Source organism: Sapajus apella, unplaced genomic scaffold (assembly GCF_009761245.1).
Source record: "Sapajus apella isolate SASKATOON/1434 unplaced genomic scaffold, GSC_monkey_1.0 scaffold7, whole genome shotgun sequence".
Taxonomy (NCBI): Eukaryota; Metazoa; Chordata; class Mammalia; order Primates; family Cebidae; genus Sapajus; species Sapajus apella.
Genome location: NW_022436947.1, coordinates 40,944,078 through 40,968,927, shown reverse-complemented (window position 1 = coordinate 40,968,927; position 24,850 = coordinate 40,944,078). Strand labels below are relative to the sequence as shown.

Below are 24,850 nucleotides of genomic sequence, written 5' to 3'. Positions count from 1 at the left end.
AGCATTACTTTTTACAGTAACAAAATACACCTTGCATACATTTCTTGATCTGATTGCTGACTGCATTAATGTGCTCAGTTAGTGAAAACTTAAGTGAGCTACTATACACGGACCAATTTTAAGCTATACTGATAAATGTAATTCTTTAAATTAGATTAACTTCAGAACCATATAAGAAGGCAGTTTTCTTTTAACTCCTACTATATTATATTGATTTTAACTATTGGTCTACTTACAAGTTCCATCCCTATTAAATACCATGAAGAACAAAATTAGTAAGCCTTCAGAAAAGGCTGTCAAGATATGTCCAAACAAGAAAGACATATAATATAGATTATTTACTAGAAAAAATTCTGGACTGTACTCTAGTAAGGCAAGGGTACCAGGAGGAGTTCCATACAATTCAAGACAAGTTTTATGGAACTCTTTTTACAATTTATTACAAGGCACAAATACTATCATAGATTCGATGATTCACTGTTTCTCTATCAAGGTTACCACCACTTTTCAAGAGATGCTTCTCCTAAAAGTAAATCCATTATAATCCTGGAGTTCTATTAGGAATCTCTTTGAGTCAACAGTACAGAAAGTTTTAGAAAGATTTCATATTTTGTGGGAAGTTGTCATTAAATTTTGGAGAAACGGCACCATCTTTTAAAAGATAAAACTTAATAATAAACTCAACGTTTCGTAATTTACACTAACATTTATTTTTTAAAAAAAGTTTACAAGAAACCACTGCACTAATTCTAATAATAGATAATAAAATGAAGAGAACATTACTTTGATAACATTTGTAAAGTCTTCTGATTACTTAAAATACCATTCTCTATAAAATGCTTAACACAGCACAGATATTTACCTGGTCTAGTCCCAGTAAGGTGGCTGTTAACAGAAATCCAAGTCCCTTAAGGAAGTTATGGTGGAATTAGAAACCAATGTTTAAAACTGAATTTCTATTTCTTGAGGTCTTCACTAGATATACATACATACATACATACATACATACATATATATATATGCATACACACACACACACCCTTGCTAAGAAAAGCCAATAAGAAGAATTTAATGTCTGTGGCCATAAATGGATGAAACTGCAAGGAGGGCTGATTCCAGAGGGTCTCTAAAGTATTTATAATAACAGCCTATAATTATTAAGAATGTATGTACCATGTAGTATTCTAAGTACTTCAGATGCATTAGCTTACTTTGTCCCTAGCCCTATGAAGTAGATACATTTATTATCCAGCATTTACAAAAGAAAAAACTGAAGCTTAAAAAATTTGGATGACTTGCCGAAGGTCTCACAGGAAACGTTTTACCACCAGAGTACTAAGTCAACTACCCTTTCCTATCTGTAGAGTCTTTCTACAAAACTAAATAAACCCTGGAGGGGAAAAAAAATTCTTTACACATGGAGAATGTTAGAAAATTGAATTCACAGATAGCAAAGTCTTTTCCAAATTATGTTTCCATACAACACAGAGCTTACAGCCAATCAGGGTTAAATGGTACACTCAGAAATACATGAAGGGAATTGACAGATTTATAACCAAAGTAATTTCTGAGAGGCAGGCTACCTCCACCTCCACCCCACAAGGTCAACAATGAAGTCCCAATATTGACACTCACCTCCCCTACCTAGTATCTATTTTATTTTTTCTCCACTTGATGTTATGAGGAATTATTTTTATGTATATATTTTATTTCCTTAAATTCTCTTAAGGATCTGGTAAGGCTAAAGCATAACTTGATACCAAAAGCATAGAACACACTTTACAAATCCTTCTTACCACCTAAGAACAAGCAAGACATAAAGAACAGACTGGTGGTGAGTTTCTGAGCAGCCTGCTGGCTCCTAAAAGCTGAGGTTACCAGATTCACATCATCCTATGTGAAATATACAGTTGTGAGTATATATTAAATGCCTAATAGCAATATTTTAAACAAAGCAGCAAAATAACATATAGCAATGCAAAAATACCATTAAAAACAAAACACCAATATGCAAATAGGAAAATCATATTTCACTCTACTACTTAATTTATCAAGAGTCATGATATTTTTCTGATCACTCAACAAGAATATGGTCCCCAAAATTAATTTATTTTGGAGCTGTGTTAGGAATAATGTAGTAGGTTTTAGTTACTCTAAACCAGCAAGATATATATTGAGCCAAAATTCACTCAGAATAACCAAGGCACAAAGAATATGTATCAATTTTTCCCTTTAAAGGAAAACTAGTCAAAATTAATGTTCAATAATTTATCCATTCATTTAACCAACAATTATGAAACAGCTACTATGCACCATCCCATCAGGTGATAAGTCTGATGAGATTCATGCTCTGATGGGGCCAATACCATAGAGAAAGGCAAGAGACAATAAAAAGTACAGGATGATTTTACTACGGTGTTATTAGGAAGGGAGAGGAAGGAAGACTAATTTAGACTGAATGATCAGAAAAAACTTCAATAAAGAGAAGGCAAAGAAAAGCTTTATTATTTCACATTATGACTTGAGTATCACCACGGGTTCAGTATGACATGTAAGAAACTGATGTTTTTAGTGTTACCATTATAGTCACATAAATTCTCAAGGAATGGAGAATGTAAAATTACAATCATTTTGCACTCTCTAAAGTTATACATGAGATACCAATGAAGATAATAGGAAGTGAGGTGCTGCTATAACAAACACCCAAAAATGCAGAGATGGGCAATGAGCAGAGGCTGAAAGAATTTTGAGGAACATGATAGAAAAAGCCTAGGTGGCCTTGACATACTGTTAGTAGAAATATGATGCTAATGTCTCTCCCAGTGTGGACTCAGAAGGAAGTAAGGAGCATGGCAGACAAAACATATACCATCTTAGAAAATATGTAAATTATTACAAACATACTACTGCTAGATGAAGACTTTAAATTTGCTGATGAGGACCTGGATGGGAAGAAAGGTGAAACATGTTATTAGAAACTAGAGGAAGGGGGATCCTTGTTATATATAGGCAGAAAGCTTAGCTGAATTAAGTCCAGTATGTGGAAAGCAGACCTTTTAAGCTATGAACCTGGACATTAAGACGAAGAGATTTCGAAGCCAAGTGTTGAAGATGTGGCCATTTTTTGTTTGTTTTGGTTTGGCTTTTCTTGCTGGTTACAGTAAAATGGGAGAGGAAAAAAGTGAAGTGAAAGAATATTAAATGAAATAATACTGTCAGACAACCCTAATTCCACAGGCAAGAAACAAGCTGATAAAAGTAATCAGCAGCATACAGGTGCTACCACCCTTCATTAGAAAAGGATGACTCCAAGAGCAGGGAAGTTCAGTATCCAGAGGGTGGAGCAAAGAGTCACAGGGAACTATCCCTATTCCTTGAAATTTAAAGGAGTTTTGAAAGTGCTCAAAAGTAATGCCTCCTTTTTTCTTTCCATTTAATGATAATCTATGCCTGACCCACCATATTCTGGGAGCAGATAACTTGTTTGCTAGTTTCCCAGGTCCACAAACAGAGAGAAATTCTGTTCCACTATGGATTATACCCAGAATCTCACCCATTCTGAGTTAGATCAAGAACCTGGGTTGAGATTTTTGGAATCTGTTGTGGCAATATTGGGTTGAGACTTTTGGAGATGTTGAGAGAGGGTGAATGCATTTTGCATGCAGGATGGACATTAACTTTTGGGAGCCAGAGGGTGGGCTGTGGTAGGCAAAATGATAGTTTGAAAGATAGGCATGTTTCAATCCCTGAAACCTGTGAATATGTCACCACACAGGGCAAAAGGAATTTTGCAGATGTGTTCTTGAGATGGGGCTATTAACTTGGATTATGTAGATAGACCCAACGCAATTACAAGGGTCCTTATGAGTGAAAAGAGGAGGCAGGAGAATGATGCCACAAGAGAAGGAGTCCACCAAGCTATTGCTGGCTTTGAGATGGAGAAGGCACCACGAGCCAATGAAAGCAGGCAGTCTCTGTAGAGGTAAAAAAAGGCAAGGGAATGGATTCTTCTCTACAATCTCCAGAAGGAAAGAGGCCGTATCAACATTCTGATTTTAGCCCAGTGGAAACGCTTCTCTGACTTCTGACCTCGAGATCTGTATGACAGTAAATTTTGCATTAGGTCACTAAGTTTGTGGTAATGAACATTCATTTAAAAATTATTTTTGCCCTATTTCCATTAACGTTTTTAATTGGCACTTAACGAGTTATGACAGAAGGCAGTCTGAGCACTAAAAGATTAGGTAGAGCTGATCTTAGTTCATAAGACTCAAATGGGGTCTGGGGTCTGAACTTCACCAATGTCTTAATCTGAGGAGTCATACATTGGTTAACTGCATGCCACAACATGTGACCAAAAAATCTGCGACAAACACAGCCAAATACATTCAGTTCTTCCATGTGAATCTGTTGTACATAGAATTTTCCAAGGCAGTTAGAAACGTATAACAAAATAAAAATTAAGATTGTGGTTGGATACACGATTTTCGTTTAAAAAATTACATCAGTGTTTTTCAGGTTTCAGTAATATCTATTAAATTCTTTAAGATGGGCATATTTCCTACCACTGATACATTTAACAAGAGTTATACTTTTTTACGCATTAGAAATTGGAGCCAAAAATAAAAATTAGAAAATGAGATCTACCTTTACAAAAAAAGAATCTGTAGGGCAAAGTGCCATAACTGCAACACAGCAGACCCTCCTCCAATGAATATCCATTATCATTTTCTCAACTTTAATTTATCAAATACAATGACTGAAAAGCTCTTATAAATATAAGGAAAAAATCTTAAACCAAACAATTTGATTTTAGGTGCCATGTGTTCACTCTGGTCATCACATAATTTGCTATTCCTTTTTTATTTACATAATTTGGTTGGGCAGTTATTTGCTCTCATTGATAGTGAAAAATGGAAGAGTATAATGTTTACATTCCAGCAAGATAATAATTTTACATAATTAAGGAGTCATTTTACACATGGTAAAATGAAAGGGTTGTTAGGAATTCAAAGAAAACCTACAAAGATTCTGCCCTTAAAGTTCTCACAGCAGTAGGAGAATAGGCTGGGCAGAAGGCTACACGACACAAGAAACCAAGTGCAAATACGCTTTAACATATGACAACAGTTTCTGTTTGGAGGAGAAGAGTGCCCTGAGGAAAAAGTATAAGGGCAGAGGGAAGCCAAATCTAAAAGATTTCATTCTGCAGGAAACGGAAAAGTCAACAAACGTTTTTGAGCAAGGAAGCAGCATGGTACCTACAGTAGAAAGAACAGGCTAGAGGGAAAAACAAGAAGCAGGAAAGCCTACTGGAAATAGGCTGCCAGAGGCAGAGAAGGACTTGAACTATGAACATGAAAATGAAAAACAGAAGATAAAGAAAAAATCAGCACTTCCAAAACATACTTTTATACCACGTGTGGCTTATTAAAGTAACTGCTAATACAAGGGAGACCATGAGAGAGAAGCACACAACCCATGCTGAAATAGCGAGTCCATTTAGTCAAGGAAATGGGCTTTTTGACATCTAACATGCTAAACCCATTCTAAGAAAGCCAACCAATGAAATATCAAAAGTCCTGCATGCCAAAATTTCTCAACTAGGGAAGTCACAGGGCAAGTTCGAAAGGAGTGAAGATTAATGATGTAGCATCCCAAAGAGCTGGCTGGTGGTAGCAATAGAAAAATTCCCACCAAAGAGAAGAAATCCAATCCCTCAGTTCATTTTCCCCCAAACCTGTAATATTTAAACCAAGCTAAAGGAGGAGCGATAAGGCTGTGGATTTTTGTATATGTGGGTGAGTGGAGCGGAAGGAAGGATAGTGAGGTGGAATAAATGAGAATACTGCTCAAAGCTTTGGAACAGAAAATTAATTCATGATCATCTTATTAGTATATCATCTCATATATCCTCAAAACACATAAAATATTTAGTAAGTGCCAGTAGTACACTATAGTTACTTACTATAGCATAAGCTTAATCTCACTGCCCTTAAAAGGGTTATAAATTAAAGCATTCTCAAAGATATAACAATAAAAAATAATTTCCCCAACCATTAGACATATATTTTTAAAAATTTTCATTATTACTTATTTCTTTAAGTTTCTCCATTAAGTATTATCAATCTAATAAGCATAAAAACTAAACCTAAAAGACAACCCAAACTCTGGCCTAATTTCCTTAAGGTCAATGATTAGACTTGGTCCTCTTTTTTTAAGGCCTAATTCACTGCTCAGTATAATGAAATACCTCTGATTTAAATCACATAGACATTCAATGCCAAAATCTTTACTAATAGTGTGCAAGTCTCATATCCAAATTTCTCAGCCCAGCTGTCTAAAATGACAATACATTCCTTATGAAAAAAAATGTAATATAATCTATTTAACAGACTGTCTTAAAAGTACCTTAGAGATTTTATGCCTTAAATTTTAAAAACATCATTTGATGAGAAAAACAGAGTAACTGAAGAGGAAGATCTGATGTAAATGGCTGTGACACTGGTTATACGTTACCTAGAAACGATTTTACATTTCTAGTTGATTCTGTTGCCGTGTTTTACATGGAATTATTTCATTGAGCTGCTTATACATATGCTTTAAGCATTCAAAAAAAAAAAAAAACCCAGAGGTCACAATTCACTACTAAAGTCAAATTAGGAAAACAATGTTTTCAAACATTCCAAGAATTAAATGTCTGGAATAAGTAACCCAGCTTTCTGTTTACAGGACTAGGGTGCTGGAACTCCGGGCAAAAGGGTAGAGTAGAATGGGGATAAGACAGAGGAGAGTGCTGGGCCAGCAGGACAGCCAGGATTTCCACAGAGAACAGACAGGCAGGAAAAAACAAAAGACCAAAGCTACAAAAGACAGCCGAAAGAATTCGATCACCTCAGGATTTCTAAAAATCATTCTGAAATATTTCTAACAGCACTGGTTCTGGTGTAGAGATATAAGAGCTCCATAATTTCTTCAGAAAATGAGGCCTCTGCTACATCTTTCCTTGAACTCACTATGATGACTGTAGATTCAACTTTTGGTTCTATATTATACATTCAATTATATTTAACTGTTAACCTAGAACAGTGGTCCTTAACTAAGGCTATATTTTGCCCCCAGAGGACTTGAGGCATTATGTGGAAACACTTTTGGGGCTCACAGATTGCGAAGCTGCTACTAGCATCTAATGAGTGGAGGCCAAAGATGCTGCTGAACATCCTACAATGCACAAAAACAGCCTGCACAACAATTACCTAGCCCTAAATGCCAACTGGGCTAAGGTTAAGACACACTCATCACTCCTGAACATAAGCAAAAGTCTACTCCTGGGACCTTTATACTAGTCCATCCCTAACAGTCATCTAATTAAAGGACAAAACACCACCACCAGAGGATTCATTTTTCAATTGCTTTAAACATGGTGGATGGTTGGTTCAAACTGAGTCACATTGAAATAATGTATCACACCGGGAGTGCAAAAACTGTAAGAACTTTTTAATTCTTCTTTTATTTCATATCTATCTCACATTCAATTCACAAGAGGAGCAGATACACTAACCTCCTCAAAACACAGATTTCTTATTAATGCAAAAACTTAGGCAGACAGTATTAACTGAGGAAGATTTATGTTGGGGGCGAGAGGGTGAAAGGCACCCAGGTCTTTAAAATGCAAAGTTATTTCACAGTTTACTTGCAAAATGACTCAGATCATTATTACTTTTAGTCATGCCAACTTTGCTGCTCCCAAGCCTACTAGTATTGGAGAAAAAAAACCACCATTTTTTCTGCAGTCATGAAACCAATGAAACAGAAGCTTACTGAAAAACAGGTTTGTGCAACATTTCTATTTTTTTATAACTGGTATAAAAATAAAAGCAGTCCTTGGAAATGCAAATGAAGATTCTGAGAAACCTTTCATCTACCTAAATACATAGAGTGTGAGGAGAAAACATGCAAACAGAAGAAAACCCTAACTCACAAATCTTAACCTGCGAATATTTTCCTAATGCTTCCCTCAGTGAAAATCCTGGTTTACTCTTTTTTAGTTTCTTTCCCGTCAAACATTTGGTAAAGACCTCCACGTAGCGTTCCACGAACCGAACAGTGCTAAGAACAAATAAAAACCCTGGCGTGTACCTCGCAAATCTCATTCATCTGAAACCGTGGCAGCAGAGACAGAGCCCTGTTGTCTGGCGTGACCCTCTCGCTCTTTTCACAGCGGTTTTCATCACTCGAGTACCTGCCTTGCCTACTACTAAAGCAAAGCTTCCCAACCCCACTGGGTGGCTTCCATGTCCCCACAGCAAGAAAAATCAAGCATCCAGCGCAGCCTCTTTGCTCAGCGCAGGGTGAATGGAATCAGTGCTCCTTGACCACTTAGGGAGTCGCCATAGGAAGTTAACAGGAAAGGCATTTCAGCCCCATCTCAGAGGCCCCACAAAAGGTGCAACGATTTCACCAAACGTGGCACTCTGGGCAAGAGAAAACCAGAGTCGAAACACAGCCTACACCTCGTTAGAAGGAGGGTTTTCCGGGAGGGGGTTGGGGGCGGGGGGTGCTTTTATTTTCTAGCCGCGAATGCCCCTTCATCTTTACAAGGCTGAGCGAAACTTCAAAGCAAAGGCTTTCCACGCAACCCGCCGCCTCGGACTCGCGCCTGGGCTCCTCACTGGATCGCGCGAAGGCAACCGAGCGAAGGGACGCGCCCGCCCTACCGCGGGGAGTCCTCGCCCGCTGGGGCGGAGGGAGGCCGGACACCCGGAGAGGAGGACCCGCCTCGGCTCCGCACCGCCCGACACAGCTCCCGCTCCGAAGCCTCCTCGAGCGCTTCCTCCCTTTCCCTCCGGGTTTCCAAACGCTTAGGGCCGCGCAGCGGTCACCGCGAAGCGCCGCGCCCGGTCCCCCGCCGACCCCCGGGCCCCCGACCCGGCCGCCCTTACCGAGCAGCAGCAGCTTGACCTCGCGCGCAGCCTTCTCTCCGTCCTCGCGGAGGTTGCGGTCGATCATCTTACTCCGCTCCACCGCCGCCTTGTCCTCGGCGCTCAGCGTGCAGCCCATGGTGCCGAGAGCGAGAGCCTGTCGCCGCTCCCTCCGCGCCCGGTGCGGGCTCCAAGCACAGGGGAATCCTTTCTTCCTCAAAGCGGGCGTTCGAACGCCTCCCGACGGGGGCCACGCCACCCCCACCACTTCCTAAGCGGAGTCGAGGGCGACGCCGTCCGCAGAGGGGCAGACAGCAACGGGCGGCTGTTCCTCACCTCCGGGCTCCGCTCCAGGCCCGGTTCAGCGCCCCGAAGTCCCGGATTTGGGGCTTTGAAGCTCTGGGCAAAGCGGCTGCTGCCCTCCAGCCGGTGGCCGCGCCGCAGCCTCGCCAAGCCCAGCCGAGCTCGGCCTCCGCGCGCCGCCGCGGCCCCGCCCCTGCCCGCCCCTCCCGCCACCCCGCGACCACTCCCAGGGCGCGCGCCCGCGCACGTGCCCTGGGACAGCGCCCCCTCGGAGGGGTGCGCGCGCCCGCCTGGCCCCCGACCCCGGCGCCGCGCCACCCCCGAGAGCCCGGCGCCCCCTGGCAGCCTCCCCGGAGCACGGCACTGCCCGGCGGGGCTGTGGCCTCCTGCCCTGGGCGGGAGTGGGGTAATTTCTTTCCGTTTACTCACACCAAGGGAGCTGTGCGTACCTGTCCCTTTGGGTGGGGGTAGGAGAGCTGCCAAAGTTGCCGAAAAAAGCCAGTCCTGGGCGTTTGAGCACGCCCAGCGCCGGCAGCCACGCGAGGGTTTTCAAAATGCAAACCCCTGTAGGCTGATGTTCAGGGCCGTGGGAAACAGAGAGCTGGGGAGGGAATGGAGCCTGGTGAAACCAGAGATGGGCACAGTGGAGAACAGAAAAGTCGGGGGAGGCGACTGGGAAAGGGCACCAAGGTCAACTTTCTTCCTAGTTTTTGCTTCTCTTTCCTTCCTTCTAGCCCTCCCTCCTTCCTCCCATTCTCACGTTTTTCCGCAAGAACCCATTTTGAAGGATTTCCTCGGAACCTGAAAAAATGGGAGACAGAATCAAAAAGTATTTTTAAATGACAAGAGCAATAAAACAAGCCAACACAAGCCAATCTCCACATCGTAGCAGATCTCTAGAGCACCACATAAGCTTCCATGCCAAATTTTGAGCCAATATTTATGACTGTGTTTGTAATTCCTGTACCATTGGGCATGTCATTTTTACAGGCCTTTGCTTCTTTGCCCATGAAACGAGGAGTAGATCTATGGTGCTATCTCCCCATCCTTCTGGCTCTCACTGGTCGGTGGAAATAAGTTCCTGGGGCCTGCGGGAGGCATTCTACTCAGCACCGAATGAATGAACAGAGGCTTAAGATCTCATCTCTTCCTGTCAATTGCACTACACCTTTCCTCTACAGACATCACAGGAAGCGTTAACTGATTAGAAAATAGGGCTGGTAACAAGGAAATACATATTCCTTGATGAATTAAAAATTGGGAAAGCCTCCCTGGTTTTCATCTGGAAATCTTAGTCTCTAAAAATCATTTGGGAAAACTGAGCTTGAGTTTTCCAAGGTGAGGCTGAACTGATGATACAGGCAGAATAGCTTTCAAGTAGGACACTTAGACCAGGCTGGTGAGCTAGCAGAGACTGAGTTGCCTCCTTAAGGGACAAGTCTTTTCCTGTTCTCCTATGAGAGTCACACCTGCTGGGCTGACGAGATGCAATTTCAAGATCTGCCTCAACTATAACCTTTTGTAATATAACAACAAAAAGGAAGAATCTTTAAATGTACTTAGTCACCTTCTACACTTTAATTCTTGGCACTCTAAATGCGAATGTGTATCAGAACTCCAGAATTAAACTTAAGGAAATCAAATTTCAGCACGAGCCGTTCTGGATTGTTTTTTATGATGAGTCTTTCCTATTAAGTTTGGACCAGACAGAGCATGAAAAAAAACATTTTCAGCAAAAGAAGAAGCAGTGGGGGCTAAATTTTGGTAGAAATGTCTATAAAACTTATGTTTAGGGGAAATGAAGGTGTAACAGAAGTTTGTCAAATAAGTGACATTACTTCTGTCCTTTGAAGTTAGTCAAATATGTGAGTTAAATCTGATACATAAACAAATAAGACCAACAAATTAGATTTATATGTAGTCAAATTCCTAACAGGATGAAGAGTAATGAACTGATCAGTATGGGGGGAGCTTCTAAGATAGGAACATTTTCAAGAAATATTTGAAGCAAGTGATAACAGGATATTGGTGGGGAGTTTCAAGAAGTATATATTAGTCAGTTCAGGCTGCCCTAAAAATACCATAGACTGAGTAGCGGAAACAATAGGAATATATTTTTCACAGTTCTGGAGGCTGGTAAACCTAAGATTAAGGTGCCAGCTGATTCAGTTCCCCAGTGAGGGTTCTCCTGCTGCCTTGCAGATGGCCTCCTTCTTGCTGTGTCCTCACATGGCAGAGCGAGAGTGAGAGAGAGCTCGAAAGCATTCTGGTCTCTCCTCCTCTTCTTATAAAGGCCCCCCTTTCAAGACCTCATCCAAATCTAATTACCTCCCAAAGGTTCCAACTCCAAATACCACTGTATTGTAGCTTAGGGCTTTGGAGAGACACAAACATTCAGGCCATAATAGGGTATATTTTGTTTGAGGGGAATAACCAGCTGAACAGTTAATGCGCAAGATACATGAAAGAGAAAACAATGGTTTTAGAATTGAAAGTAGTTTGGCTGTGAAGAATGATAGGATGCGTGGGTCAAAGTTGGGGTAAAGAATGATAAGATGTATGGGACAAAGTTGGAAGACAGCTTTAAATGCTAAGGTGAAGAGTTGGACTTGATACAGTGGGTACTAATGTTCCTGACATTCTTTCCTGAGTTGGGTAACAGATATTAAAAAAAAAAAATTAAAAAAACTTCTTACCTCTACATGTAAAACAAATGGGTTACCAGCCGGTGAATTGTGTTAGTAATCCAAATACGAGCTGGCGAGAGTCACTCAAGATAATGACTTACATAATTATGATGTCGCAAAATGTGATTCAACAACCTTGTCAAGGAGGTGGAGCAGATATTATTTACTTCTCTTTTATACAGAGTGAAATAGAAATGATAGAGATTAAAGCACTCTACTTGAAAGTACTGCATTTTCTTTTCAGTATCATGTTTGTTTTTAACAGCTTTTTTGGGTTGTAAGTCATATGCCATAGAATTTGCCTATTTAAAGTGTACACTTCAGTGGCTTTTACTATATTCACAGATTTGTGCAGCCATTACTGCAATCAATTGTAGAATGTTTTCATCACCACAAAAAGAAGCTCTTGTTTTCCCTAGCCATCATCCCTAATCCTTTAACTTTCCCCATTCCTAGACAACCATTAATCTAATTTGTCTCTTTATATTTGCCTATTCTGACATTTTATATAAAAGGAATCATATAGTATATAGTATTTTGTGACTGACTTCTTTACTTAGCATAAAGTTTTCAGGGTTCGTCCATGTAGCATCCACTAGCACTTCATTTCTTCTTATTTCTGAATAATACTGAACATTATATATCAAAAGAGTTAGAGACAAATGTTAAGAGATAAATTAGAACACATTCAGCTGAGAACCTGAGGTTTCAAAGTAACTCCAAACTATGTCATAAGGAATAATTGAAGAAATTGGGGATATTTAATGTAGGAATGAGAAGATACAAATGACTGAAGAGATGTCCTTTATCAAAAGGAATAGACTTTTTTAGCTAGCTTCAAGGTGGTGTTGGAAGAAATCTGCAGCAAACAAAAATTTACCTTGCTATGTTGTGGGGGCAAGGGAGCCTTACTGTAGGAAATTAAGAAGGAACTACAGAGAATGCAAAAGCTGAATAAGACTTTTTCAAGAATCTTAACCATGGAGAGGGGTAGACACATGGGATGGTAGTTGGAGAGAATAGGTATAGGATTTGTTTCATTTCACTTGCCACTCCTCTAATTTTTCAAGGGAGAAAAAGAGATTGCTATTGATATGGTTTCACTGTATATCCATCCAAATCTCATGTTGAATTGTAATAATGCCCATATGTCAAGGGTGGGACCAGGTGGAGATAATCGAATCATGGGGTCAAATTTCCTCATATTGTTCTCGTGGTAGTGAATATGTCTGATGAGATCTAATGGTTTTACAAGTAGGAGTTTTCCTGCACAAGCCTTCTTGCCTGCTGCCATGTAAGATGTGACTTTGCTCCTCCTTTGCCTTCTGCCGTGATTCGGAAGCCTCTATAGCCATCCTGAACTGTGAGTCAATTAAGCCTTTTTCCTTTAAAAATTACCCAGTCTTGGGTGTCTTTATCAGCAGCATAAGAACAGACTAATACAGTTGTGGTACAAAGGAAAAAATAGGGCCACCTCACTTTCTGACCACCACTTCAGACCTTTTCATCTCACCCTCTGTTACCTCATTATCATTCATTCTTCAGCCCCACAGAGACCTTCCATCTACTGACCATATGCCTTTTCTCTTTCCCTCATGCCCTTCATGTGCTAATATCTCTCCTTATGCAACTTATATTCCATCTTCTAAAAGGATAATGATTCTTTTGCAATATCCTCAAAACACCCCCACTATTGTATTCAACAGGAAAAACCTCAAATCTGGTTACATCTACTCTGCCTATCCATGACTATACCACTTCAGCTGAGCTCAACCATAGGAAAACACAGTAATCATCAACTCCACCTTCTGTTTGCTCAGGCTAAATACTCAGAGTCATTCTAGATTCTTTCCTTGCCCACAAACCTTATTTATTCAATCTGTTAGGAATTCTTACTAACTTTGCCTTCAAGTATAATCAGCATTTGACCAAATATCACCATATTTACTGATAGACACTAGAGATATTCATGAAATATTAAATAACTTGCTTTCTGCTCCCTCTACTTCTACTTTTATCTCTTACTGTTTCCCACCTAGTAGCCTGATACATCCTTTAAAATGTCAGGGAGAACTATCCACTCACTTTTTATCTCACTTGAAGAAAATCCCATCTAAATTCCTTATGATGGCATTCAAGGACTTACCTTTTATACCATGTACCTCCCCATAGTATTTTCTGCCATTCACCTTGTTGTCTGTGGTTCAGCCTCATTGACCTGCAAACTATTCTTTGAACTTTCCAAACACACTCCAGCGTAAATGCCTCCATTTATATTCCCCTGGCCTGGAACACTCTTGAACCAGGTATCTGCTTGACTCACTCCCTTGTTTCATTCAAATCTCTGTTCAAATGTCATCTTATCAGGGAGCTAGCTTTCCTAACTATTCAACAACCACATTTTATTCCCTTATTACACACTACAATTCTTTATATCTCTTATCACATAGCATATATATGTTCGTGATTATGTGTTTATTACCTGTCTCCCCTCCCTTGAATATAAATTCAAAATGGCAGAGACTTTGTCTTTCTTGCTTACTGTTTTATGTCCAAAACCTAGAATAGTAAAACCCACAGTAACTGCATAAAGAGGAGGTGATGGATCTGGAATATAAATCTAGCCTTCTGAATGTATTCATTCATTCATTCATTCATTCAACAATTTTAACTGAAGAACAATTACAAGCCAGGTACTGTTCTTAGCACTGGGAGTAAGGTGATAAATAAGACAGATTACATTGAGGGGGAGATGGTGGTAGTAGTAGGAGGGAGACATTAAATAAATATGTAAGTGGATCAATTTAATTGGATAAAATAAAAACAGCTATAAATGCTATGCAAGTAATGAAACAGTGTTTTATAAGAGAGTACACCAGTTCCGGTCTTCTGAGAAGCAGACATCAAGACAGAACTAGACAAACAAGAGACTGGGAGAAGTGCCTGTGAAGGATAAGAGAGAGTGGGAGCAGGGTAGCCAGGGAGCGCTTTGAATGTGATGCAGCTCTGACATCAGGACAAGGAGATAAGGAAAGAGGGAATTGGGGACAGCTTATGATGCAGCTTGAAGAAAGTCTTGGCCAACCTGATGAGATCTCTGCCCCACAACCCAGTCCTGAGTAAATATGTTCATTAGAGGAGTCCTGCACTGGGCAGAAGTGGTGAAGTGGGCTGGCTCTAGTGCCCTTACCCTACTCTATTACAGACTCAGGGCAGCCTCGAAAGAGAGCCTCAGACCTATGTGTGAACACTGCAATGGATGTAAAGATGGGGCCGTTGGAGATTGTCAGCCAACTGTGCTCCCTCGAAGGGTCATCTGAATGGTGCACCTCCATGGCCACAACAAGGAGTCACTCTGAAGGAAAAATTAGGTACTTTGAACTGAATGTTTATGGAGATTACTCTAATGGGGTGATGCATTTGAGCAGACAACCAGATGACTTGAAGGAGCCATGGTTGGAGGAAGAGGATTCCAGTGTCTTTCATTGGTGAGGACATGGACAAGACTCCTAGGGCAGAATGGAAGTTGACTTGATCAAGAAACTCAAAGGTTAGTTTGACTGAAGTGGGGACAAGAGAGGTAGTGAGGGAATGTGTTTTCTTTCCGGGTCCACAAGGGGGCGTAGTTTTAAGGGCAAGAATTTCCCAGCCGCCCTCCCATCTCTCTCCATCCGGGAGATTTAATGGCTTATGTTTGAATTTCACTGGCGCGGGAAGAAACTAAAAGTCAATTTCTCCAGTGGAAGTTCTAAGGAACTCCTTTCATTGGCCCAGGGTATTGGAGAAGGTGGGGGTTCCTCCCAGGATAAAAGTCCGTATCCACACACCTGGCCGGATTTTCCTCTCTGGAATCCCCTTCCACACTCTCCGTGGAAGTCTTTCTCTTCTCCTTTCCTTCTCTTTTCTTTACCTAAATAAAATCACCTTTCTGCAACACTTCTTGGGTCCGATATTTACTTTTACAAGCCTATAGCGTACCTGCAGTGGTCCCACCGCTTATTCTTTAAGATGTTAGAGACCAAGAACCCACAGCATTCTCTCGGGGGAGCTGTGCCTCACCAGCACCCCAAAAAAACCGGGTTACAGTAGGAGACCAGGGATGTTAGGGCCGAAAGGTAAGCAGGAGCCAGATCCTATAGAGCTATGCAGGCCATTCAAGTGGTGGGACATTATCCTACATTGCAATTTGTAAGCCTCAGTTTCCTCTTCAACACTGGAGATATTAGGAGTGTTGTGTTAAGATAACTCACAACACAGTTCCAGGCACATCATGTGCTCATAATTATAGAGCATTTTTCTTTCTGTTTTGTCAGATCCAAGAGTAAGAGCAAAATAGGAAAGAGAAAGAGATTAAGGTGACAGGGACAATTGAGGACTTTGAGGGCCAGCAGGAGATGCAGATAAGATCCAAAGGGGAGGAATCATTATCAAATTCATGATGTATCCATTTGTATCTTGATAGACAACAATAACATTTTGTACATATTTTGTGATTCTTTATCTGCCTTGTGTTTTCGTGGTTCTCAAGCTTCCTATTTTTCTTTGTGAGAAAAAAACTAAGAATGAGGATGTGTCTTCCCCTGCCCCAGTGTTTGTTTGCCCTTACCAAATTTCAAATATGCTGTTCTAATAGAGGATCAAGCAAACCTTGGGACAAGTTTAGAGCATAGGCTAGCTTCTCAAGAAAAGAGCTACCTGGCTTTATTAAGGCCTATGGGTTTATTTACTACATCGGCTTTAAAAATAGCTATCTTGACACCTCCCCCTCTGTTTATGCTTCCTGCTGGCTCAGCTGTTTTCTTTCACTGTAGCTCTTTGTTTAAGCTGTGAGGCTGACATGTGTGTCTCTTGTTCAGCTCAGCAGGAACTGCGGCAGAAGGGTTGATAGAGGACTGGGAGTACGAGGCAGGCCAAAGGGATTTAGGGAAGCACTCAGTGTTTTTCTGTTTTAATTACTATCAGTGGCAATATTATTCCAAATAACGGTATTAAAGTGTTTAGCAAACATTTGTTGAGTATCAGTAGTTTATTAGGCCACATATGGATTAGGGGCCAAAAGGAATAAAATATGTTTTCAGTTTTTAAGAAATTATCTCTGTGTAAGAGTTCAGGGGCCAGGTGCATTGGCTCATACCTGTAGTCCCAGCACTTTGTGAGGCCAAGGCAGGAGGATCCGTTTAGCCCAGGAGTTCAAGGCCAGCCTGGGCAACATAGTGAGACCCTGTCTCTACAAAAAAGTTAAAAATCAACCCGGCATGGTGGCATGAACCTATGGTCCCAGCTACTTGGGAGGCTGAGGTGGGAGGATTGCTTGAGCCTGGGAGGTCGAGGCTGCAGTGAGCTGTAATTGCACCACTGCACTTCACTTCTGTCTACAGAGTGAGACCCTTATCTCAGAAAAAAAAAAAAAAAAAAAAAAAGAATTCAGGGCCATTAAATGGGGGAAAAATATACAGGAGGAGCTTTAAGACATGAAATTATCCAGATCTTCCATATACCCAACTACAAGCTCATGCAAAATGGAGGGTCAGTCAGCCAAGTACTCAAGATCAGATCCTAAATCTTTGAGAAAAGTGCCTGGGGAAAGTGTACATATTGAAAGAAAATCTTTGGTCACCTCTCCTATGCCTGGCTTACCCTTACCCGCTTTATTCCCAGCTCACTGTTACTCTAACACCGAAGAAGATACGTTAAAATTTCAATAGGCAGAAGTTTCAGACATGGAATGAGCCTCAGAACACTGAGTTTATCTTAAAAGCAATGTTCTGCTCTCCATGCTTTGCTTGCATATCTGTTTCCAGCCTCCCTGGTGTAGACAGAACCTCTGCAGGAGCTTGTCTTTTCCCTTCAATGCACCTGGACGGGTCAATGGGTTCGGGACCTGCCTAAGCTAAACATTGTTTTTTCACAAGCAAGCCTGAGCATACTGGCCCACCAGTTTTTAATTTGTGTTAACTAAAAAGTGCTGCTTAGCTCTCAAACTTCAGCTGTAAATTCAACCTTGTTCTTTTACCGAGGCGCTTCTTTGGAGATCTGGGGCTGCACAACTATTGATAGAGTGGCGCTTTAATTCACAAAGTGCTCCCGCCCCGTTTCTAAACAGTTCTGTGTTAGTCCACTCTGGCTGCTATAACAAATACCTTAGATTGAGAAACGTATATACAACAGAAATGTATTGCTTATAGTTCTGGAGGCTTGAAAATATAAGATCAAGATGCCAGCAGATGTGGCAAGGGCTTCTGGGTGACCTCTCATGGTGGAAGGGACAAACAGGCTTCCCAGGCCTCTTTTATGAGGAACTACTCCATGAATGAGGCTCTGCATTCATCACTTAATCCCCTCCCAAAGGCCCACCCTCATACGACTAATTGGGGATTAGGTTGAACATACGAAGTTTGCAGGGACACAGACATTCAGAACATAGCCTTCTCCTTGCGGACTTTTGGATGAGGGAGAGTGTTTGGGCTGGCAGAGCACTTTCCAGGCATTTCTTGATCTTAGAAAGGGAAATTTAAAATGAATTTCCTGGGTTATATGGTAATTCTGTATTAAACGTTTTGAGGAACTACCAAGCTGTTTTCTTTTCTTTTTTTTTTTTTTTTTTTTTTTTTTAAGACGGAGTCTTGCTCTCTCACCCAGGCTGGAGTGAAGTGCACTGGTGTGATCTTGGCTCACTGCAACCTCTGCCTCCCAGGTTCAAGTGATTCTCCTGCCTCAGCCTCCTGAGTAGCTGGGATTACAGGCACCCACCACCATGCCTAGCTAAGTTTTGTACTTTTAGTAGTGACGGGGTTTTGCCATGTTGGCAGTTTGGTCTCGAACTTCTGACCTCAGGTGATCTGTCCGCCTCTGCCTCACAAAGTGCTTGGATTACAGGTGTGAGCCGTGGTGCCAGGCCTACCAAGCTGTTTTCTAAAGTGCTATACCATTCAGTTCCCACCATCAGTGGATGAGGATTAATAAGGTTAGTTGTGGATTCATAATTAGTTACTTCTAGTGCTGAAACTAGATCAGACTTTGTGTCACTGCAATTTCCAAAAGAACCGAAAATTTTAAAAAAGTTTTTAAAAACCACTCAGGAGGCTGTGAATTTCATGGTCCTCTTATTCCTTTTTTCTTTCATAAGACTCGCTTTGGTCAAATGATTTTTTTTTTTTTTTTTTTTTTTTTGAGATGGAGTTTCACCCATGTTACCCAGGCTGGAGTGCAACGGCGCGATCTCGGCTCACCGCAACCTCCGCCTCCTGGGTTCAGGCAATTCTCCTGCCTCAACCTCCTGAGTAGCTGGGACTACAGGCACGCGCCACCATGCCCAGCTAATGTATTGTATTTTTAGTAGAGACGGGGTTTCACCATGTTGACCAGGATGGTCTCGATCTCTTGACCTCGTGATCCACCCGCCTCGGCCTCCCAAAGTGCTGGGATTACAAGCTTGAGCCACCGCGCCCGGCAGTGGTCAAATGATTCTTATTCAAAAGCAAAAGGCTATCACCTATCATAATACTAATTGGAGAGCAAGAATTCAACACATATATATTAAATGAATGGAAGAACGACTAAAAGATAATCTTGGTGGATTCACTAAAAGCATTAAAAAAGGCAGCTGCTCCCTCCCTGCCCTTGACATCTTGGGTGGCGTTTGCTCTGCCTCCACTTCTGCTTTAACACACATTCTCTCTGTTCCACACCGTTCAGGCCAAACATGCTTAATTTAGATACACACACACACGGACACACACACACTCTCTCTCTCTCTCTCTCTCTCTCTCTCTCTTATTTAATTCTGATAACGTCCACAGAATGAACAAATAATTCAAATTGCATAAAAACAACTAAAAATCACATCTTGAATATTTTTCTTCTTAAAGAGTTTGTGTAGGTGGGGGTGGTAAAGCTGCAGGGATGGGGGCCACCATCCCCCTTGGAAGATTTTTATAAGTTCCTTGCCCCACGTCGCTTTGATGCACCACATTTCTTGGACTCTGTGCCTCCTGGTCTCCTCCTTCCTTTCTTTTTTCTCCCCAGTCCTCTTAGGAGCAAAATCCAATGGCTTTCATTTCCTAAACTGGAGCACCCTAAGCAGCTCTTTCATTACTGGGACTCAGCTGGCACCTATGCCCTCCAGATCTCTCTTCTCTTTCAAATGGCCTACCGAAGTATCTTTCTTCCCCCTTTCAACAAAAATAGTTCCATCCCTCAGAGAAATTCTGTTTCTATCTGTTAAGATAATACATTTTCTCATTTCATTCACATGTGAAAATGCTTTGGAAAGTTAAAGGGAATAGTGGATACCTAAGGGATTTTATATTCAACAACCTTTTTTTCTGGAGGAAAAATAAAACAAAAGAAAAGGTCTCTAATATATTGGAGAAGAGCAGTGTTCACCCAACAGCCATTTAAAAAATCTTATTCTTGATCATCATCACAATATATAGAACTCAATGTGGGCACATAATCGAAATATAACCAGATTCCCAGGGAATTTGTATTTGGAAATTAAATAGAGATTGTATCTCGAAGTGGCTGAATCTGTAAAATACATGCTCTGCATGTGCAAGCAGCCACATTTTTATTCAAGGATAAGCAGAATAAATATACCTTTAGATATTAGAAATAATGTTTCAGATAAACAAATACAAGAGAAGAGAGGAAAGGTAACTGGTTCCAGTAATTCCTGAGATCTTGATGTGCTCCTAGTTTCAGATACCAGGATGCGATTGAATCCCTATAATGCAATCCTCTCTCCACTTTATGACCCCTCTTAAGCTAGTTTGAGTTAATTTCTATTGATTGCAGTCATAAGATTGCTAATATAAGAAATAGTTACAAAATGACGACTTGTTATTGTTATGACTGTTAAAGTTGTTCTAGGTTTCCAGAAATGATCTCTCACTCTCTCTCTTTTTTTTTTTTTTTCCAAAATGTATTTGTATGTTTTACCCCACTTGATTCTCGTTGCTGTCTTGTGAGGTAGGTAGCACAGGATTTATTTTCCTCATATTATAGATGAGGAAATTAACTTCCAGAAAGATTTAGTGGCAGGTCCTTGGATGTATAATCAATACATGGCAGGGCTGTAAAAAGACAGACCTTCTGGATGCTTCTGTGACACTACAGAGATTATGTAGAAAGGAGTGCCTTCTAACTGAATTTCCAACCTAGTAATATAAAATTTGTAACTGTGAGAAATCAAAATATGTTTAGATCCCACTACTGTCTATATAAATTGAACGAAATTACAGTAAATTCCAATGTAGGACATAGAAGGCAAAGCCCTTATTGATGAAACAAACAAATGAAAAAGACTAAACTGAATGCCCTTACCCAGGAAAGTCATATGATTTTATGTATAAGGTAAGTAGCGTAACTGGTTCAAACTCTAAAAGATTTTCTAGGACTAGTAAATATGGTAGTTTTTTCATATATTATAAAATAATTTTTTCTGTATCTCTAATAATCCCTATATTAAACTTGAATATTTGACTGTCTAGGAACCTAATAGTGGCCTGGGGACACTAAGAATATGTAATTCATAGAACACTGAAATATTGAGCAAATGGTCAATACTCAGATCAAGTACTCAAAATACTTGGAAAATCAAGACAATCCCACTCTGTTTATTTCCTCTAATGTGGAGTGTATTATGATTCTCTGGAGACAACATTGTTATAGATTTTGGCTACTTGGAATTGTTCTAACAGGTTGGCTCTCAGAAAGTAAAGACCTCTCTGAATTGGCCTGAGAACAATTCCATTTCCTTTGCAAAGCCCTCTCGAGAGCCTAGATGGGTGACATTACCCAGAGAGGACAAACACTTTTTCAGGGGGGCTCCTACAGTATCAGTCTTTTGGCTTTTTGTCGTCTGAGGCTGTACTCAAGGCATCTCTTCAAAGACAGGAAGAAATAACAGAAATAGACCAGAGATTTCAGTCTCTTATATGGAAGAGCTTGTATTCTATTGTTTAAAATGGCAGTATTTCATCAAAAATTGTAAGATGTTCTCAGGGAGGTGAAATAGTCATAGAATGTATTTTTTAAGAAAATTATAAATGTTTTAGCATTTAAATATTTTAATTATTGTTCATGGAAATCTTTATCATATATATTATGTACTCTGTATAATGATTATATTTTATAAAAGTACATTTGGCTCTCCATATCGGTGGGTTCCTCATCTGTGGATTTAACCAACATGAATAAAAAAAATTTGGAGAAAACAATTCTGCAATGTTCCAAAGGAAAACTTGAATTTGCTAGGCATGGAGTACTATGTTGAATCCATGCAAAGGAAGTGATGCTGTAGCTCTTATATTAGGTGTTGTGAATAATCTAGAGATGATTTAAAGTGTATAGGAAGATGTGCCTAGGTTATATGCAAATACTAAGCCATTTGACATTAAGGACTTGGGCATCTGTGAATTTTGGTATCCTGGGGGTTCTTGGGACCAATCCTCTGTGGATACCAAGCTACAACTGTATATAAAGTTCATACTTTTCTTTCTTTGAGATGGGGTTGCTCTCTGTCACCCAGGTTGGAGTGCAATGGTGTGATCTCGGCTCACTGCAACCTCCGCCTCCTGGGTTCAATTGATTCTCCTGCTTCGGCCTCCTGAGTAGCTGGGACTATAGGTGCATGCCACCCCACCTGGCTAATTTTTGTATTTTTAGTAGAGACGGGGTTTTACTATGTTGGTGAGGCTTGTCTTGAACTCCTAACCTTGTGATCTGCCCACCTTGGCCTGCTAAAGTGCTGGAATTACAGGCCTGAGCCACCGTGCCTGACCTAAAGTATATGCTTTTATAGAGTACATAAGTTTATATACTTTTATATGCTTTATAAAAATGACTTTCTAAAAATTTGCCATGCCCTTCTCCAATTCTTTTAAAATTCAGCATAGAAGATACTTAGTCCTTATAATTATCCATCACCAGTAAAAGTTTCACTTAATGCATTTCTCCTAGCATTGTATACAAAAATGAAAATTTAGAAACCATCTAAACACTGAGAATGGCTCTAATATTCCACACAGTGAAATACTAAGCAATTACTCAAAAAGGCTAAAGATCTGTATTTATTGACTTAAAGGATTATTTTACTATAAAGTCAAGTCAAGGAAGTAGTTTATTAAAAAAGTTATTTTATAAAATACCTATATATGTGTGTACATATAAGTGTAGAAGTGCTATTCAGTGGAAATATAAGCCACATATGTAGTTTACATTTTCTGATAGGCACATAGAAAAAATAAAAATAAATAGATTAAATTTATTTTAAAAATATGTTTAAGCCATTATATCCAAAATGTTATCATTTTAACATGTTATCAATTGAAAATTTATTAGTAAAATATTTTCCTTTTTTTAAAAATTAAGTCTTTTAAGAATCCAGCATATGGGCTGGGCATGGTGGCTCAAGCCTGTAATCCCAGCACTTTGTGAAGCCAAAGTAGGTGGATCACCTGAGGTCAGGCGTTTAAGACCAGCCTGGTCAACATGACAAAACTCTATCTCTATTAAAAATACAAAAATTAGGCCAGGTGCAGTGGCTCACACCTGTAATCCCAGCACTTTGGGAGGCTGAGGCAAGCAGATCACTTGAGGTCAGGAGTTTCAACCAGCATGATGAAACCCCATCTCTACTAAAAGTACAAAAATTAGCCAGGTGTGGTGGTGAGTGCTTGTAATCCCAGCTACTAAGGAGGCTCAGTCAGGAGAATTGCTTGAACCCAGGAGGCAGAGGTAGCAGTGAGCCAAGATTGCACCATTGCACTCCAGCTGGATGACAGAGCTAGACTCTCTGTCAAAAACAACGAAACAAAAATACAAAAATTAGCTGGGCATAGTGGCAGGTGCCTGCAATCTCAGCTACTGAGAAGGCTGAGGCATGAGAATTGCTTGATCTTGGGAGGTGGAGGTTGCAGTGAGCCAAGATCGTGCCACTGCACTCCAGCCTGGGTGATAGAGTGAGATTCCATCTCAAAAAAAAAAAAAAAAAAAAAGAGAGAGAGAAAGAAAAAGAAAATCCAGCATATGTTTTGTGTCTTAATTCACACATTTTATTTTCAGTAATTAATGTGAAATATAGTAGTACTAAACAATACAGTGGTGTTTATTAGAAGAAATATTTTATATTGCTTCAATTTTAATTTTAGGTTGATAAAAAGGCAGCTCTTCATTTGCACTAAACACATTTCAAGAGTTCAGTAACTATGTATAGATCTCCATGGGAAAAATCTGAAAATTATATAATAAAATATTTACGAGGTCCTAACAAAATGAGGGGATTTTATGGATTCTTGATTATTTTCCTCATAAATATATTCTAAGATTTCTGTAGTTATATATGCATTTCTTTGTAATTTCTCAGAAAAGGAAAATAATGTGTCCCTCACAACTTAATATATTTGTTTTACTTTTATTCTTTTCGACCGTGCTATTGTTCTGTGTCTCCATGGATTATTAATGTTTTCCAGATTTTCTAGAGAGTTGAGGGTGTTGGACCACTCAGTTTGAGTTAAATTGTGATGTCATCCAATTTCAAAATCCTTGGCCCTTTGTATATAACAAATATGCTGTATAAACAATCTATTTATTTAATTGTCTATGTATTTAGCAATTACTTCTCAAATGGTATACAGGGTGAGCAGTGGTCTACGTCTAGGAACATCCGAAGTGACAATGCTTCTGTTGTTGCAGAGCATCAACCCAAATGGACGTTTAAATAATCCACGGTAAACAAGAAAACAAATAGGGTGCTTTCAGATGGTGATAAGTGTAGAGCAAAATAGCCAGGGTGAGAAGATAAAGAACAGTAGGAAGAGCCCACTTTAAATCTTATAGGAAGGGGATGTTTGAGCTGAAATCTAAAGGACGTTTTCATGAGAATGAGCCTGATGATGGGCAGGGATGGAAAGAAGAGCTTTTTTTTTTTTTTTTTTT

At 40.1% G+C, this 24,850-nt stretch overlaps 1 protein-coding gene and 1 pseudogene across 2 annotated transcripts in view; one reads left to right on the top strand and one right to left on the bottom strand.

Annotated features, from left to right (window-relative positions):
* The window catches only part of GNAI1 (G protein subunit alpha i1), an 84,499-nt gene extending 75,019 nt beyond the window's left edge, over nt 1-9,480 (bottom strand). Inside the window, exon 1 of one of the 2 annotated variants that reach the window (XM_032276429.1) lies at nt 8,943-9,480. In XM_032276429.1, coding sequence (XP_032132320.1) covers nt 8,943-9,060 — 118 coding nt within the window. In that variant the 5' untranslated portion in view covers nt 9,061-9,480. Of the gene's footprint in view, nt 1-8,139; nt 8,625-8,942 lie in introns of those variants that run through there. The other variant, XM_032276430.1, reaches the window with a different exon arrangement.
* Nucleotides 9,481-24,538: 15,058 nt separating this feature from the next.
* Nucleotides 24,539-24,850, top strand: part of LOC116549895 — a 23,129-nt pseudogene continuing 22,817 nt past the window's right edge.